General features: G+C 35.9%; 1 protein-coding gene across 1 annotated transcript in view; it reads right to left on the bottom strand.

Moving 5' to 3' along the window:
• LOC107584927 (TBC1 domain family member 22B-like) overlaps positions 1-17,187 on the bottom strand; it is a 46,052-nt gene that overhangs the window by 7,533 nt on the left and 21,332 nt on the right. The window contains exons 10-11 of the mRNA XM_016271696.1: positions 16,186-16,261; positions 13,370-13,497 (exon numbers count right to left, since the gene is read on the bottom strand). Coding sequence (XP_016127182.1) covers positions 13,370-13,497; positions 16,186-16,261 — 204 coding nt within the window. The remainder of the gene's footprint in view (positions 1-13,369; positions 13,498-16,185; positions 16,262-17,187) is intronic.

Here is a 17,187-nt window from a genome sequence, read left to right as displayed (position 1 = left end):
TTTCCACGACATTCTAATTTATTGAGATGCACCTGTATACTGTGTATCAGGAACTAAAAAGCTATTTTATACTGTGTGAAAATAGCAAGAGTGAGACAGGATGTTTCTAGAAAGGAAACATTTTAATCTTATCTGGAAAATAACTGTATATAATTTTTTTTTTTAGAATTTTCTATCTGCATAAATATGATCCAAACAGTGTTAATTTTTGACAGCAAATTTTGATTTAGTTTTAGTCATAGTCTTTTGACAAAACTGCCATTTAGTTTTAGTCATTTTAGTCATCTGAATTGTTTTTAGTATTAGTCTAGTTTTAGTCGACTAAAGCTACAGTAAATTTAGTCGGCTAAAATCGAATGGGTTTAGTTACAGTGCATTTACGAAGCATTTCTCTAAAATTTCCAAACTCATTATATAGGTTGGATATTAAGGTTTTATCATGATAGACACTGATTTAACTGCGGTGACACACAACATGCCTTTATGTTAAAATTAAATAAAACCACTTCTCATAAAGAACAAAAACATGGTCTTTGTTTTAATGAAATACCAATGTTTATATAGGCTAATTATGTATTCTTTACAGCAACTTGTATACCATATTCTTCATTCTTTCAAGCAGACATATTTATTTCTATAAATAAATTTAGATTAATCTTTAGGGCTACTAAAGTTTTTCAGTCAAGAGCAGTGCATGATTTTCTGTCTTCATTAACATCAATGACTCGAACAATAGCAACTAAATTAGACTGCTATCCCTTTAAAACCAAATGCACAGCTGCAATGGATGCAATGTACTGATACACGTTCTCCCTGCTGTTTATGTTCACTTAAGACGCAATCAACTGTGTTTACGTGAATACTCGTCAAAACGGACAATTTGACATTTTGTGTCTAATTCTCCATTCATGCGACGTGAGAGTACTCGTGCGCTGTGAGATGCGCTTTCTGTGTGTGTATGCTTCAGTGTCTGCGTTCAGAAAACCGGACCGAATTGAGTTCTCTCGTGTCGTCAGATTTATCCATATGTCTGCTCTTCTCTTACTCCCACATATTGACATATTTGAACGTTTTGAGAGACGTGCAGCAAGTGTATGCTAGCTTATGTCCCGCCCGTTCATATGTAAGCATCTAACCTCTGAACCATGCAGCAGATTCGTTCCCAAATCGTCCCTCCCTAACATTTTCGTCTCATTTTTATTCATTGACGAAAATGTCAATAGATTTACGTTATAGTTTTTGTCATTAAAAAAGAGTTTTAGTTAGTTATCGTCTCGTTGTCGTCGGTGAAAAAAAAAAAATGTAGTTGACAAATTATTCGTCAAAGAAATTAACACTGGATCCAAAACTCACAAGTCCTTAAAGTAGACAAAGAGAACCCAGTCAAACAAATGAGACAAAAACATTTTTTGTCATTTATTTATTTAGAAAAATTATCCAATATTACATATCTGTGAGCGGCAAAAGTATGTGAATCTCTAGGATTAGCTGTTAATTTGAAGGTGAAATTAGAGTCCATCTGTTCCGAGCTGTTTTCAATCATTCAATCAACTATCAGGTGTCATTGTCTGCCCCGATTTATTTAGAGAACAGGGAACTATCAGAGTCTGATCATGTTTGTGGAAGTGAATCATGGCACAAACAACAGAGATCTCTGAAGACCTCAGAAAAAGAGTTTTTGTTGCTCACCAGGATAGAAAAGGTTACAAAACCATCTCTAAAGAGTTTGGACTCCACAAATCCACAGTCAGAAAAATTGTGTACAAATGGTGGAAATACCACTGTTACCCTCCCCAGGAGGGGTCCACCAACAAAGATCACTCCAAAAGCAGTGAGGGAGCAAGGTTGCAAAGGAACTTCTAAGCAACTAAAGGCCTTTCTCACATTGGCTAATGTTAATGTTTATGAGCCCATCATCAGGAGAACACTGAGCAACCATGGTGTGCATGCCAGAGTCGCAAGGAGAAAGCCACTGCTCTCCAAAAAGAACATTGCTGCCCGTCTGCAGTTTGATAAAGATCATGTGGACAAGATAGAGGGCTACTGGATAAAAGTTTTGTGGATGGATGAGACCAAAATATTACTTCTGTCAGGACCACTATCGTCAGAATGATAGATACTTAGCATAAAGTTTGGTTTGGCGGTATGGTTCTGTTCTGGGCAAAAAACCTCCCTGCTCATCCATGCAGCCTGTCATGAATGAGCAGGGAGAGCAGCAATAATAACCCCCCTAGGGTTAACAGAACAGAACAATGCAGATATCATTAATGTACTCAATGATATTTAAGTGTAACACTTTATTCAAGATAAAGGAGTCTGATTAGCAAGGAATATCAGAAAGCTAAGTCCTGACTGTGGCAAAAGGTGGAGCTGGGGATGGAGGAGGGTAATTTGCTCCGAAGCAAGCTGAAAAGCTGCTGAATAATACTGAATACAGCTTATATAGGAATGCCGCGATAGGTGTCGTATTCCTATAGGTAGATGTGATCAGCTGAGAATCAGCTGATGCAAGCTTGACTCACGTGACCTGCCAGAACTAACGCTAAAGCTGAATTTTTTGGTTTAAATGAGAAGCTTTATATTTGGAGAAAAGAAAACACTGCATTCCAGCATAAGAACCTTATCCCATCTGTGAAACATGGTGGTGGTAGTATCATGGTTTGGGCCTGTTTTGCTGCATCTGGGCCAGGACAGTTTGCCATCATTGATGGAACAATGAATTCTGAATTATACCAGCAAATTCTAAAGGAAAATATCAGGACATCTGTCCGAGAACTGAATCTCAAGAGAAAGTGGGTCATGCAGCAAGACAATGACCCCAAGCACAAGTCGTTCTACCAATGCAGTAATGCAGTAAAACCGATTACTGCAGCCAATGCAGTAAAAACATTGTAAAATTATTAAAATGTAAAACAACAGTTTTCTATTTTGAATATATTTAAAAATGTATTTTAATCCTATGATCAAAGCTGAATTTTAAGCATCATTACTCCAGTCTTCAGTGTCACATGATCCTTCAGAAATAATTCTAATATGCTGATTTGCTGATCAATAACATTTTTAAAATTATTTTCAATGTTGAAAAAGTGCTGCTTATTACTTTTGTAAAACCCTTTTTTTTCAGAATTGTTTGATGAACAGATTTATTTTGAAATGCAAATCTTTTGTAACATTATAAATGTCGTTACAGTCACTTTTAATCAACTGAATGCATTCTTGTTGAATAAAGCTCAATTCTTTCAAAAAACAAAAAATCTTAAGAGTCCCCAAACTTTTGAAGGGTAATTTGCCGGTTAGTATAAATTATTTTCAATGTTGAAAAAGTGCTGCTTATTACTTTTGTAAAAACCTTTTTTTTCAGAATTGTTTGATGAACAGATTTATTTTGAAATGCAAATCTTTTGTAACATTATAAATGTCGTTACAGTCACTTTTAATCAACTGAATGCATTCTTGTTGAATAAAGCTCAATTCTTTCAAAAAACAAAAAATCTTAAGAGTCCCCAAACTTTTGAAGGGTAATTTGCCGGTTAGTAGGTAGGGCTGTCAAAAAAAAAAAAAATTCGAATTTCGAATATTCGTTGAATTTAAAATAAAAATCCGCATTCAAATTTTAGGTGTGCGTCAGGCAGCCTTATCAGTGGCGCACGAGATGCGATGACGATGTAATGTTTTCGTTAGTCTATCCAGTTGAACCCACTAGATGCAGCGCTGCTACGTTGTTCATTCAAAATATTGCAGAAAAAGAGAACAATCAATGCAGGGAAGATGCTGTTTACGTCAAAACCGAAACCAAGCTGTTCATACAGAACGCATATTCATCGCATTTTCTAGAGGGACATCTATCACCGTTGCACTCGCATCTCGCCCAAGAGAGCCGCATGTTTAGAAAGCCATGTAAAATTAATGTAAGTTCAACTTTTAAAAAACATGTCTCAAGACTTTATGGCGGTTTCCCCCATTCCACTACTCCACTACATTTTAAAGGGGTCATAGAACGCTACATGCACTTTTACAAGTTGTTTGAACTGAAATTTGTGTTGGCAGTGTGGCAGTGTGACCACCCTATAATGATAAAAATCCACCCAGTGTTTTTTTTTTTAATCTGCTCAAATCTTTACCCTTTCTCAAATTGAGTCGATCTCAGATGCCTGTCTGTGTGATGTCACACAGACAGGCCCCTCCCACAATAGTTTGATTGACAGTAGTGTTTCAGCACAGACTGGACTGGCGTCTTACCTTAGACCCGCCCTGAGTGAGCTGTCATCAGTCCGCCATTATTTCACCGCCGGAGCAGATGTAGACAAGAATGACTCCTAAGCGATTGAGGTGTTCTGTTGTTGGATGTAATAATGAACATAGCAGTCGTCATTTACTCCCGACATCGGAGCCGCTGAAGATGCAGTGGATTACGTTTGTTTCTGAAGGGAATGCGCCCCCGATCTGCCTAAATGCATCTATGTTCGCGCAAATCATTCATGATCCAGCTTCACCAACAGAAGAAGTGAGTGTAAGGTTTTTTTAAAGAATCTTTGCAAATCGCCTTTCCTAATAATGTGCTAATTAGCAAGTTTCAAACCATGATACTTTTTTTCAGGATTCTTTGATGAATAGAAAGAAAACCATGTATTTGAAATATTTTGTAACATAATAAATGTATTTACTTTCACTTTGATAAATGTAATGCATCCTTGCTAAAGAGGCATTAATTTAACTTAAAAAAATAAATAAAAAATCCTAGTGACCCAAACTTTTGAGTGATAAAATGTATTTCTTTCTTTTTCTTTTTGTTTCTTTCTTTGGGATGTCGTTTCGAGAAACCAATCTACTTTGAGTGTAAACTACATGAGCCAATGCACATTGGCATGCTATAATTGCATCCATTTATATAATTTTATAATTGCACGGCCGCTGTACCACCGCGGGGGGCCCGGGTGCAACTTATGCAACTTATGCAACTTCTGTCAGGACCACTATCGTCAGAATGATAGATACTTAGCATAAAGTTTGGTTTGGCGGTATGGTTCTGTTCTGGGCAAAAAACCTCCCTGCCCATCCATGCAGCCTGTCATGAATGAGCAGGGAGAGCAGCAATAATAACCCCCCTAGGGTTAACAGAACAGAACAATGCAGATATCATTAATGTACTCAATGATATTTAAGTGTAACACTTTATCCAAGATAAAGGAGTCTGATTAGCAAGGAATATCAGAAAGCTAAGTCCTGACTGTGGCGAAAGGTGGAGCTGGGGATGGAGGAGGGTAATTTGCTCCGAAGCAAGCTGAAAAGCTGCTGAATAATACTGAATACAGCTTATATAGGAATGCCGCGATAGGTGTCGTATTCCTATAGGTAGATGTGATCAGCTGAGAATCAGCTGATGCAAGCTTGACTCACGTGACCTGCCAGAACTAACGCTAAAGCTGAATTTTTTGGTTTAAATGAGAAGCTTTATATTTGGAGAAAAGAAAACACTGCATTCCAGCATAAGAACCTTATCCCATCTGTGAAACATGGTGGTGGTAGTATCATGGTTTGGGCCTGTTTTGCTGCATCTGGGCCAGGACAGTTTGCCATCATTGATGGAACAATGAATTCTGAATTATACCAGCAAATTCTAAAGGAAAATATCAGGACATCTGTCCGAGAACTGAATCTCAAGAGAAAGTGGGTCATGCAGCAAGACAATGACCCCAAGCACAAGTCGTTCTACCAATGCAGTAATGCAGTAAAACCGATTACTGCAGCCAATGCAGTAAAAACATTGTAAAATTATTAAAATGTAAAACAACAGTTTTCTATTTTGAATATATTTAAAAATGTATTTTAATCCTATGATCAAAGCTGAATTTTAAGCATCATTACTCCAGTCTTCAGTGTCACATGATCCTTCAGAAATAATTCTAATATGCTGATTTGCTGATCAATAACATTTTTTAAATTATTTTCAATGTTGAAAAAGTGCTGCTTATTACTTTTGTAAAAACCTTTTTTTTCAGAATTGTTTGATGAACAGATTTATTTTGAAATGCAAATCTTTTGTAACATTATAAATGTCGTTACAGTCACTTTTAATCAACTGAATGCATTCTTGTTGAATAAAGCTCAATTCTTTCAAAAAACAAAAAATCTTAAGAGTCCCCAAACTTTTGAAGGGTAATTTGCCGGTTAGTAGGTAGGGCTGTCAAAAAAAAAAAAAATTCGAATTTCGAATATTCGTTGAATTTAAAATAAAAATCCGCATTCAAATTTTAGGTGTGCGTCAGGCAGCCTTATCAGTGGCGCACGAGATGCGATGACGATGTAATGTTTTCGTTAGTCTATCCAGTTGAACCCACTAGATGCAGCGCTGCTACGTTGTTCATTCAAAATATTGCAGAAAAAGAGAACAATCAATGCAGGGAAGATGCTGTTTACGTCAAAACCGAAACCAAGCTGTTCATACAGAACGCATATTCATCGCATTTTCTAGAGGGACATCTATCACCGTTGCACTCGCATCTCGCCCAAGAGAGCCGCATGTTTAGAAAGCCATGTAAAATTAATGTAAGTTCAACTTTTAAAAAACATGTCTCAAGACTTTATGGCGGTTTCCCCCATTCCACTACATCTCAAGTTTTTAAAGGGGTCATAGAACGCTACATGCACTTTTACAAGTTGTTTGAACTGAAATTTGTGTTGGCAGTGTGTGTACACAACCACCCTATAATGATAAAAATCCACCCAGTGTTTTTTTTTTTAATCTGCTCAAATCTTTACCCTTTCTCAAATTGAGTCGATCTCAGATGCCTGTCTGTGTGATGTCACACAGACAGGCCCCTCCCACAATAGTTTGATTGACAGTAGTGTTTCAGCACAGACTGGACTGGCGTCTTACCTTAGACCCGCCCTGAGTGAGCTGTCATCAGTCCGCCATTATTTCACCGCCGGAGCAGATGTAGACAAGAATGACTCCTAAGCGATTGAGGTGTTCTGTTGTTGGATGTAATAATGAACATAGCAGTCGTCATTTACTCCCGACATCGGAGCCGCTGAAGATGCAGTGGATTACGTTTGTTTCTGAAGGGAATGCGCCCCCGATCTGCCTAAATGCATCTATGTTCGCGCAAATCATTCATGATCCAGCTTCACCAACAGAAGAAGTGAGTGTAAGGTTTTTTTAAAGAATCTTTGCAAATCGCCTTTCCTAATAATGTGCTAATTAGCAAGTTTCTCGACGAATGCGGCTAAAGTAAACAGTCTCTCTGTGAGCGAGAGAGGGGAATAGAGGGGCGGGGTCAGCAGAGCGCATTAACATTTTAAGGAAAATGCTACAAAACTGTGTGCTCTGAAAAGAGACGTTTTTCACGGTAAAAAAGGTGTTTTTTACAATACCATTGAGGAATTTTAACCAAACTATGTTACAGACTTTTCATTAAGACCCCAAAGAATCATATCAACTTGTGGGAAATGGGCATTCTATGACCCCTTTAAATGAAGAAAGTACTCTTTGTGCTTGATTTTCGGTCCTTTGTTTTAAACTATACATACATACATTATGCTGTTTTGTTTCTAATTGTTTAAGCAATTTTATTAATTATATATGGTTTATAAACATAATTTTAAACATTTTGCACTTTTTTCAAAGATAGTCGTGTTATTTTATTATGGTTTGAAGAAACATGGATAATATTTAGCTCGATGCGCCCTCTTGTGGTCTCAGGAGAGAAGCTAAACTCAACTGAAATTATGCCTTTTAAATTTGAATATAATTCGAATATTGATAATATTTAAGTAAAAAAATTTGAATTTAGTTTTTCAGCCATTTTGACAGCCCTAGAACTAGGGGTGTAACGATTCACTCGTTTTCTCGATGCATCAATTACAAACCCTGACGATGCAATGCATCGGTCGTGAAACATGAATTTTTTTAAATCGTGAATCGCCGATTTCAGACAGTAATTGATTTAAAACGCTAAGAATCGAATTAATCGCGATTTAGCGATTCAATGCTTTCAAAATATACAGTGTTCGCGCCTCGCATCTCTCCTTCACGCGCTCTACTATTTACCGCCTGTGACTGTCACATGATTACGCTCGCGCTCCGTTCGTCTCACCGACACATTTTTTGAGCAGCTGATGTGTGATCTCTCCTTAGTACTCATGGCCAGTAATGCTAAAATGAAGCGCTTTTGCTTTTCTGTAGTTTTTCAATGGCTCTCGGTCATACCAACGACATTACCTGAGCAGTCGAAGGCTGCGCATTTATTGCATGGACGGAGCAAAAATGTAAGTGTCTAAAGCATATGCACAGTTCCATTGAATGATAAATGTGTTTTAACAATGTTGTTAAACCAAATGTACGAAGGAAACTTAAAATAACCACAGCATTAACAGCAACCTTGAAATAAGTGCGCAAGGTTTATCTGATAATCAGATGCATGAAAGTAGTGTTTGTTGCTATAGCAAACAGATATCGGGCATGTTTTCTTTCAGAATCATCATTCGCCGATGGAGAGAAGTTATATACTATAGCATTTTATTTTATAAAAATTAGATAAGAAAGTTTTTGCACTGAAAGAGAAGTGATCTCGCGCTCATAGAACTTAAGACGTGCCAGGCTATATCTGCAGCAAATCTGAATAAAAAGCAGAATGAACTGATGAAATGTTAAGACAATAAGCACAATAAATAAATACAATTTATGAATGATGCAGTGCTAATTAATTGACATATCATTTATTACAGTACAAAAACTATAAAATATATTTTCTACCTTATTCTGTGCAGAAAATTGAAATAATTGTTTGCAGTACATAAAACAATCATAAATTTGCCATTAGGAAAAAATTATAGATTGCAAATGATTGATTCTTGTCCAGAAGTATATTTGATTTCTTATAGCAAATTCAAAGTAAGAGTTAAGAAAATAATTCCTTGTAAAAAAATATATATTATAATACATACATAAAATTATTGTATTTGACATTTCTGTCACTTCTGAAATGATGGCTATACCCCCGGTGTGACAAAATGTTAGCCTATACATAATACTTTTTTTAAAGCTCTTTTTTTTTTAAATCTTGGCTTACATAAATTTCTACATATGCCATGTCATGCCATAGCATAATTAAACTAGCATCTAACAATGGACAAAAGTGTTTTTTTTTTTCTCTAACCTATGGTTTATGTAACCATAAAGGCTGCTGTGTAATTTGCCCCCTGACTAAGCATTTAAAGAATTTAGGGGAAGCATTTCAATAATCCTGTCAATGCACTTAAAGAAAATGTTAGCCTATACATAATACTTTTTTTAAAGCTCTTTTTTTAAAAATCTTGGCTTAAATAAATTTCTACATATGCCATGTCATGCCATAGCATAATTAAACTAGCATCTAACAATGGACAAAAGTGTTTTTTTTTTCTCTCTAACCTATGGTTTATGTAACCATAAAGGCTGCTGTGTAATTTGCCCCCTGACTAAGCATTTAAAGAATTTAGGGGAAGCATTTCAATAATCCTGTCAATGCACTTAAAGAATGCAGAATCAAATTATTAATCGAATCGAATTGTTCTAAATTTGCAAAAATCTTTCTCGAATCGAAAATCTATGAATCGTGAATCAAATCGATTCGCTGTCTACCCAAAGATTCACAGCCCTAAACAGAACCCATCTCGCTAATGGAGGGGACGTGAGATGCAGATGTTTCAGAACATCAGTCAGACATTATCATGACTTTCCTTTTTTTGTCTTCACAGCGCTTTATCGCTCTCCTTCTTAATTTCTTTCACCCACATCTCTTTCTTTCTGGCCTGCGCTTTTTGTGCACTTCTAATTGATGTTGAGGAGTAAGTCTTTTGTGCCAAACGTGCAATTACAGGAGGGACCTGATAAAGGAGCCCAGGAGAAGTTAAGGCTCTTTTCTCTGCCTTTTTGGACAAAACGCCCTCATCTAATCAACTTGCACAGTCCACAGAACATGCAACATGTGTCTGCTCACTGTATGCCAATGAATGTATTCATTAACAATTAATCAGGAACATATTATTCAGTGTTATCAGAAAAGCCCAAAGTGTCATTTGAACAATACAAAATGACAATAAAAAGGACTGTAATTAATGGTAGACGGCAATATGAAATCAAATTGTCCCCAATCTGCTTGCCTTACTGTGCACGCTTCATCAGTTCAGGTTATCATAAAGACAAAAAAAAAGACAAAAGGTTTTGAAGCTCATTATGATGTCACAATAAGTAATGGCTGAGCTAATGAATATTAACTGGATCATGCAGATGTTGCTACATAACCTGGACTGCCCACTCATGAGAATTCATTCATATTCATCAGCCAGTTCTGTGCAGATACACTCAAGTTTTGCTTTATAGGCACCCACTGCCAATGCAGCATCAAGCTACTTTATATTTTACACAACCTTCTACCAATTTGTTCATTTTAAAAACAAATCTATTCGAACACAAATCTCCAAGGTATATTGAAACGGAGATCAGGTCTATTGTATTTGTTCTTCTATGAGTCAAAACTCTAAAGTCAAGAATTTAACATCACGTAGGTAGTGAAAGACATAAGTTATGAATAATTAAGATTACACTTCCTATACTTCTCTTTTATACTCACTAAGGCTGCATTTATTTGAACAAAAATACAATAAAACAGTAATATTGTAATTTAAAAAAGACAATTTATAAAGAACTTTTTATTTTAATATCCCGTGATGAAAGAGCTGAATTTTCAGCAGCCATTACTCAAGAAATTAATACATTTATTCAGCAAGGATGCATTTAATTAATCAAAAAACATTTATAATGTTACAAAAGACTTCTACTTCAAATAAAAGCTGTTTTTTTACTTTCTATTCAAAGAATCCTGAAAAAAAATCAAAGTTTATAATAATAATAATAATTATAGATAATTATTATAGATAATTATAGATAATTATAGACATTATAGATAATTGAGCAGCAAATCAGCATATCAGAATGATTTCTGAAGGATCATGTGAAACTAAAAACTGGTGTAATGGCTGTTGAAAATTCAGCTTTACCATCACAGGAATAAATTACATTTGAAAATATATTCAAATAGAAAACAGTTATTTTACATTATAATAACTTTTCACAATTTTACAGTCAGTTTTTACTGCATTTTTGATCAAATAAATTAGACAAAAAAAATTTACTCCAAACTTTGACTTTACCAAACAACATTATTCCCACCAAACATGCTGTTATATTTTGTATTCTGACATAGTACAGCACATTACACAAGTTAAATGCATTGTGAATGTCCAGGATTTAGGCCCATTCTAAGGATTTGTTCTGAGGGAAAACATAAAAAAAAAATTTAAACAATTGATCTGCACGTCTCTCTTTGATTTATCATTAAATTTGCATACATTGATGTGTGAAGGTGGCAGGGCAGGTTATGGATAGTTTAAGCGTTATTTAACCTAGAAAACATATACATCATGGCTGAGTTTTTCTCTGTGTGTTCGGCTGGCCTCATCGACACACTTCCCGCCTCTACCTCAGCGAGGTGGGTGAATGCCACCTTTCTTGTTCGCCCCGGCCCTGACCCTGCTGTGAAAAACGCCTGAGGAAATAAAGACCAAAAAAAAAAAAAAGCTGGAACTGAGAAAGAAAAACAGATGGAAAATAACCAGAGGAAAACTGTGCTTGTCACATTCAGTAGGTACATTCAGTAATTTTTTCCCGTAAAATTTTACAAATATGTATACAAAATATGTTAAAGGTGTTCTATATGTTGCCTTTAAGGGGCTGATGATACAAAATGCCCATCAATAATGTTTGGCAACATCACTGATTCAAAATGAACAGAAACAAATGACATGCAAGCGTGCATAATGGTTCACCAGTCACCATTTCCTCTCTCGGATTGCACTTGTCACCTGACATCTGACACCTTTATCCAATAAAACCCACCTTGTGGAAACGGATCCACGTCAAAACGCCATGCATGAGAGATGAAGCGGCAGATAGACAAAGGCAGATGTAAAGGACAAAGAAATGAGCAAGGAGATATATCAAAAGGAAGTCTGAGAGAGGACATGCAGACGGGACACGAAAAGGAAATCAGAAGGAAACTCTTCAAAAGAATATTAATGAATGACAGGGATATAAGCAGTTCACACCTTTTGCCATTTTAACAAGAAAAAAAAAATTATGAGCAGCATGGTCTTCAAGGACGTCACCCATAACCTCTCAAGCATTTAAAATATTATTTGAAGATTAGCAATCATTCATGGGAAAATGCATTCTTCCAGGAAACCACGTAATGATAGGTGACACAGGGGTGTAAAATGGCATCAATTATGGAATTTAATAATCAATTATAATTCCTATAACCAAATTAAATTATACTAAATTAAAAAATATAATAAAAATAAATAAGTACATATGCATTCAATGAAAATCATTTTCTGAATTGGCCAAAAAACATTATTATTATTATTTCTGCATTAATAACCTATTTATAAACCTAATAAACATTAAAAGTTTTTTTGTTATTAAAACATGCTAATTTTTTTAATCCAAAACCAAAATAGTTCATCAAAAATGACAATACTCTGAATGTAAAATGTGGTATAAATATTTGAATATGTATAAAATATAACAGTATAGCATAAATATGAATAAACATTAAACATATTATTATTATTATAATAAAATAATAATAATCATCAGAAGCTATAGAAGAATAATAGTTATATTATTGTTGTTATAGACATTAAATCACATTTCTATGCATGCAGAAACTTCAATATTTAATCTTACTATTAATTTATATTATTTAACAAATGAGAATCATTATTGAAACAACATTACAATTAAATTATATATTATTCTTTATGATTTTGTAATCTTTTTATTTAATATTTTTCTTCTTAATTTACAATACTACGCCTTTGCCTACGTTCAAGTATGTATTGTAATATTAATTAATATTTATTAGGTGGTACAATGATTATTTCCAAAACGTTGGGGAATAGCAAACTTAGACATTTCTAGTAGCAGCAACAATTACTACACCCCTGCTTCATTACAGGCGAATTGTGTAGTCAGCATATTATTAAAAATAATTATGAAGTGCACCAAAGTAACCGAATTGAAAAACAAATCCTAAGCACAGTTAAGTACACTCCCACTAGAGGTTCAAGTTCTGGGCTGGTAACCAAAAGGTTGCAGGTTAAAACACATAGCTGACCCATGAACCATCACCATTGTCCTTGATCAAGACACTTAACCCCAGGCCACTTTGAATAAAATCATCAGATAAATGGCACATAAATTTAACAGACAAGCACACGTGAAAGCTTTTCCGACATGTTTTGGCTGGTGTTGGTGCAGCTGTACCTGGTAGGTGTCCCACAGGCGAATGGTACAGCGCAGCGGCAGCTCCCGCATCAGTAAATTATTCATCCAGCGGAATGCAAACTGCAGATACTCCACCTCACACTTCTGAAAGTGCACATGGACATCCTCTGTGGGCGTAGAGAAGAAAGCACAGGGGGGTTATATCTATTTGCTGGTAGTTTCAGTAAAGTGCTGCACTGGGAGTAGCTTTTGTAAACCATGTATAGACCCCCATTGTTTAAAGAAGCACTCTGGCCCTGAACTAAGATCACCAGCTATTGTTGAATTCTCCCCACACCTGTTTTACTGAATTAACATTATAGACCCCTAATGTGTGTGGAATTATATTCGATTGAATAGAGAGAGAGCGAGAGAGAGTTTGGGTGGAAGGGAAAAGTAGGCCTGGTGCTTAGCTCATTGAGAGAGGGATTTTTCTGATAAGCTCCCGTTCAGCATTTGACCAGAATAAGAATGGCTTTCGAAAGTGGCTGTATTGACTAGACTCCTGATAAATATTGATGGAGAAAATGTGACGGGTCTCTGAATGTACTGAGAACTGAAGTCGGAGCTATCAGAAGGAAAATGGAAACTCTTCCTGCCACGAATAAAAGCAAAAAAAAAAAAGGTTTTAACAATGAATGATCTTCGATATGTTACATAAGGGTTGCATCATAATGGATTCAACTAATGGAGTGAGTCATTGGTGTGAGGATTGAACATTATCACAAATTCACTTCTTTAAAAAAACAACAAAAGTTTTGTTCATAATGATTCCGATTCCAGCAAGCAAAATGAAAGTATAAAATATTTGCAAACAATTTCTTGTGCCACAAAATTGAAACCACTGTCATTTTCTGAAAAATATCTTACAAATCTTTTTTGTTTCTTGGTCTTCCGTGGTAAATGTGTGCAGTAAAAAAAAAAAAACACCAATAGCAAATGTTTTGGACAGCATCCCAATTCTTTTAGTCTTTATAATGGTTTACAAATGTATGCATAATAAAGAGTATTAGTTATTGAGCAGCAAATCATCATATAAGAATGATTTCTGAAGGATCATGTGATACTGAACGCTGGAGTAATGATGCTGAAAAGTCAGCTTTACATCACAGCAATAAATTACTTCTTAAGATATATTAAAATAGCTTATCAAAATATTTGTCATAATATTTCACAATATTACTGTTTTTATTGTATTTTTCATCAAATAAATTCAGCCTTGGCAAGCATAAGATACACTTCATTCAAAATCATTTTATATATATATAAAAATATATTAAAAATAACTAATAGTCATCAAGCACATTCAATACCAGCCTTAAGGACTGTTAAATATACTCAATAATATGCTAAATTATATATTACATAACATATTAACATGTTAAACAGGGAAGGTGAACAGTTAACATTGATTCAAAGAAGGGTGTTATTATTATTATTATTATTATTATTATTATTATTATGCGCAGCGAAGCTTATTTTTCAAGCTGAATGGTATTTTCAGCTTTTCATTTTCCTAATTTCACAAAAAAAAAAAAAACCTCGACTTGCTAGTGAATTTTCTTATAGTCTTCTGAAAGTGCGATTTGTTTTCCCTTCGCTCAGTCCACTCCACTCAAGCTCACTTCCGTTTGCCTTCACACCCTAATCGCAGGGGCTTATGGGGAATTGATTTCTCTCCTGTGCCCCCCAGTGAGACTGTGGGGTCTGGTATTGCTCACGGTGCTCATGGATGCTGATGGATGGGAAAGAGGAGCGCGGCGGCTCTCACCGAGAGTTTCAGTGTGGGCTGTTCAGCTTATCACACCAAACACTGCGAACAGGGGAGGAGGCAACCAGATGGTATAAACACTCTCAAGGAGAAAAAACAGAGGCGGACTAGTGGCATAATGGAAACGTGTGATTCCAAGAAACAGAAACGGCCAACACCATGGGAAAACAAGTCTTTTCCAAGGCGATGAACAAGATCGCACCCTGGCAGAAAAACAACTCCTTGTTGTTTTGAACATTTTGCACTGCTATTTAAGGTCCGAGACAACTAGTTCACATCATTCTGGAGGGCAAAATAGATGGGATCATTTGAGGGACTCCAGACTCTGCCAGTTGGTTCTGGTTCTGGTTCTGGCAGTCATGACGTGTTATTCGTGCTGAAGCTTCTGAGGGTGTTCAAAAAATAAAATAAAAATCTGACGCATCGCAAAAAGCGGCACACGGTTGGGCCTAAAGCAGCTTTGACGACTACATTTGAACCATTCATAGAAACCGGTCAAAACTTTTATGCTCCTCAACAGAACAACAGCTACAACAACTGACAAAATAAATAAATATATCTACGAGTACAGATTTGTCAAAACGTCAAAAACAAAATGCAAAAAGAGTGTGATTTTTTTCAAGTAGCTTCAAAGGTAACCTGTTTGGCGACCTGGACCAACTACCCCAAACATTTTAAACAACCATTTCACCCAAATACTAAAATTTTTTAATAATTTACTCATTCTGATGTTGTTGCAAATTGTTTTTTTCCATAGTAACACAAAATGAGAAATTTGAAAGAATGTTCACACTGCTCTTTTCTCAATGAAAACATACAGTGACCAGGGGCTGTTCAATTCCAAATGGGAATTTAACCTTAGAATATTGAATTTTTATTCAATTAAAACAATTTTTTCAGTATTTAGTAGTTCTGAGATCTTTTTTTTTAAAGAACATGAGCGTGAGCAAATAATCGAAATTCTTATTTTGGCACAAACGATTCCTTTAATTCTATGCAGCGTGAAAGGAATTGGTAGATGATGTGTTCGTCAACATGATCTTACCATCTATTCTGCTAACGAGCTCTTCCAGCGCCTTGACTTTAATCTGTATCCCAGGCTGGGCAAATGTGTAGTTGTCCTGATAGAGAAAAACAAAGGCAGAATTTAGAACATGGAACAATTATTCTGTCAACTTGTTAAGGCTCTTTCACATGATGTATATAAGAGCTTAAATCGCTCAGTACAAGCATCATGCTACACATGATAAGCACTGCAATTAGTGTTATGGAAGGGCACATTTTATTCTGTGGTAATTGTTCAAACTAAACCTGTAAAAATGCTTTTAAGAGCACTTAAATAAACAAACAAACAAATAAATATTATTTATAGACCGCTTGCAAAAAAAAAAATAGTTGGCTGCATGTTGAAAGGTTGAACTGAAGCAGAGTTGAAAAAAAATATATAATTTAAAAAAAACGACAAATTAAAATTTAACAAAAAAAAAATTTACAAAAAAGAAAAATAGTAACGACAAGTTTACAAACTGCTTGTGTAAAAAAATAAACTAATGAACTGTAGGCACTATAACGTCACATTTATAGTTATTTCATAACTTATGTAGTTCCATCTCTCTATCTCTGTTCCTCATCCCTTGTGGGTCAGTAAGGGCCAGTGGCCGTCTGCTGTGTGTTTTAGCCCAGGGGGACGACTGCATGGGAAGACACATTCTGTGTTCTGATCCATGCGCGTGTTCTGCCCTTCAGCTCGGCTCCACTCAGCCAATGAGCACATCACAGAGCGGCCCACGGGACAACCTGACTGCGGCCTGCATCTGACCTTTGCGCCCGCCTGCAGATGAGTGCCCTCACACGCTCGCCTCACTCTAACAGAGGGCCGTTCTCAAGGGAACACAGCCTGAATCTGAATCCCCCTAGCTTAAACGTCCTAGCTTTAACTTCCCCTCCAAGTTTTTATGTTTCTCTTCCCTAGGCGCTAAGTGTCTTATCCTCTGGGGCTTAAGCACAACAAAGTCAGGACCTTTTTTCGGTCCGTCAGAGTGTCTTT

Source organism: Sinocyclocheilus grahami, unplaced genomic scaffold, assembly GCF_001515645.1.
Source record: "Sinocyclocheilus grahami isolate Dianchi unplaced genomic scaffold, SAMN03320097.WGS_v1.1 scaffold64.1, whole genome shotgun sequence".
In the NCBI taxonomy this organism is placed as follows: domain Eukaryota; kingdom Metazoa; phylum Chordata; class Actinopteri; order Cypriniformes; family Cyprinidae; genus Sinocyclocheilus; species Sinocyclocheilus grahami.
Note: the sequence above shows the minus strand (reverse complement) of the source record. Positions and strands in the feature narration are given on the sequence as shown.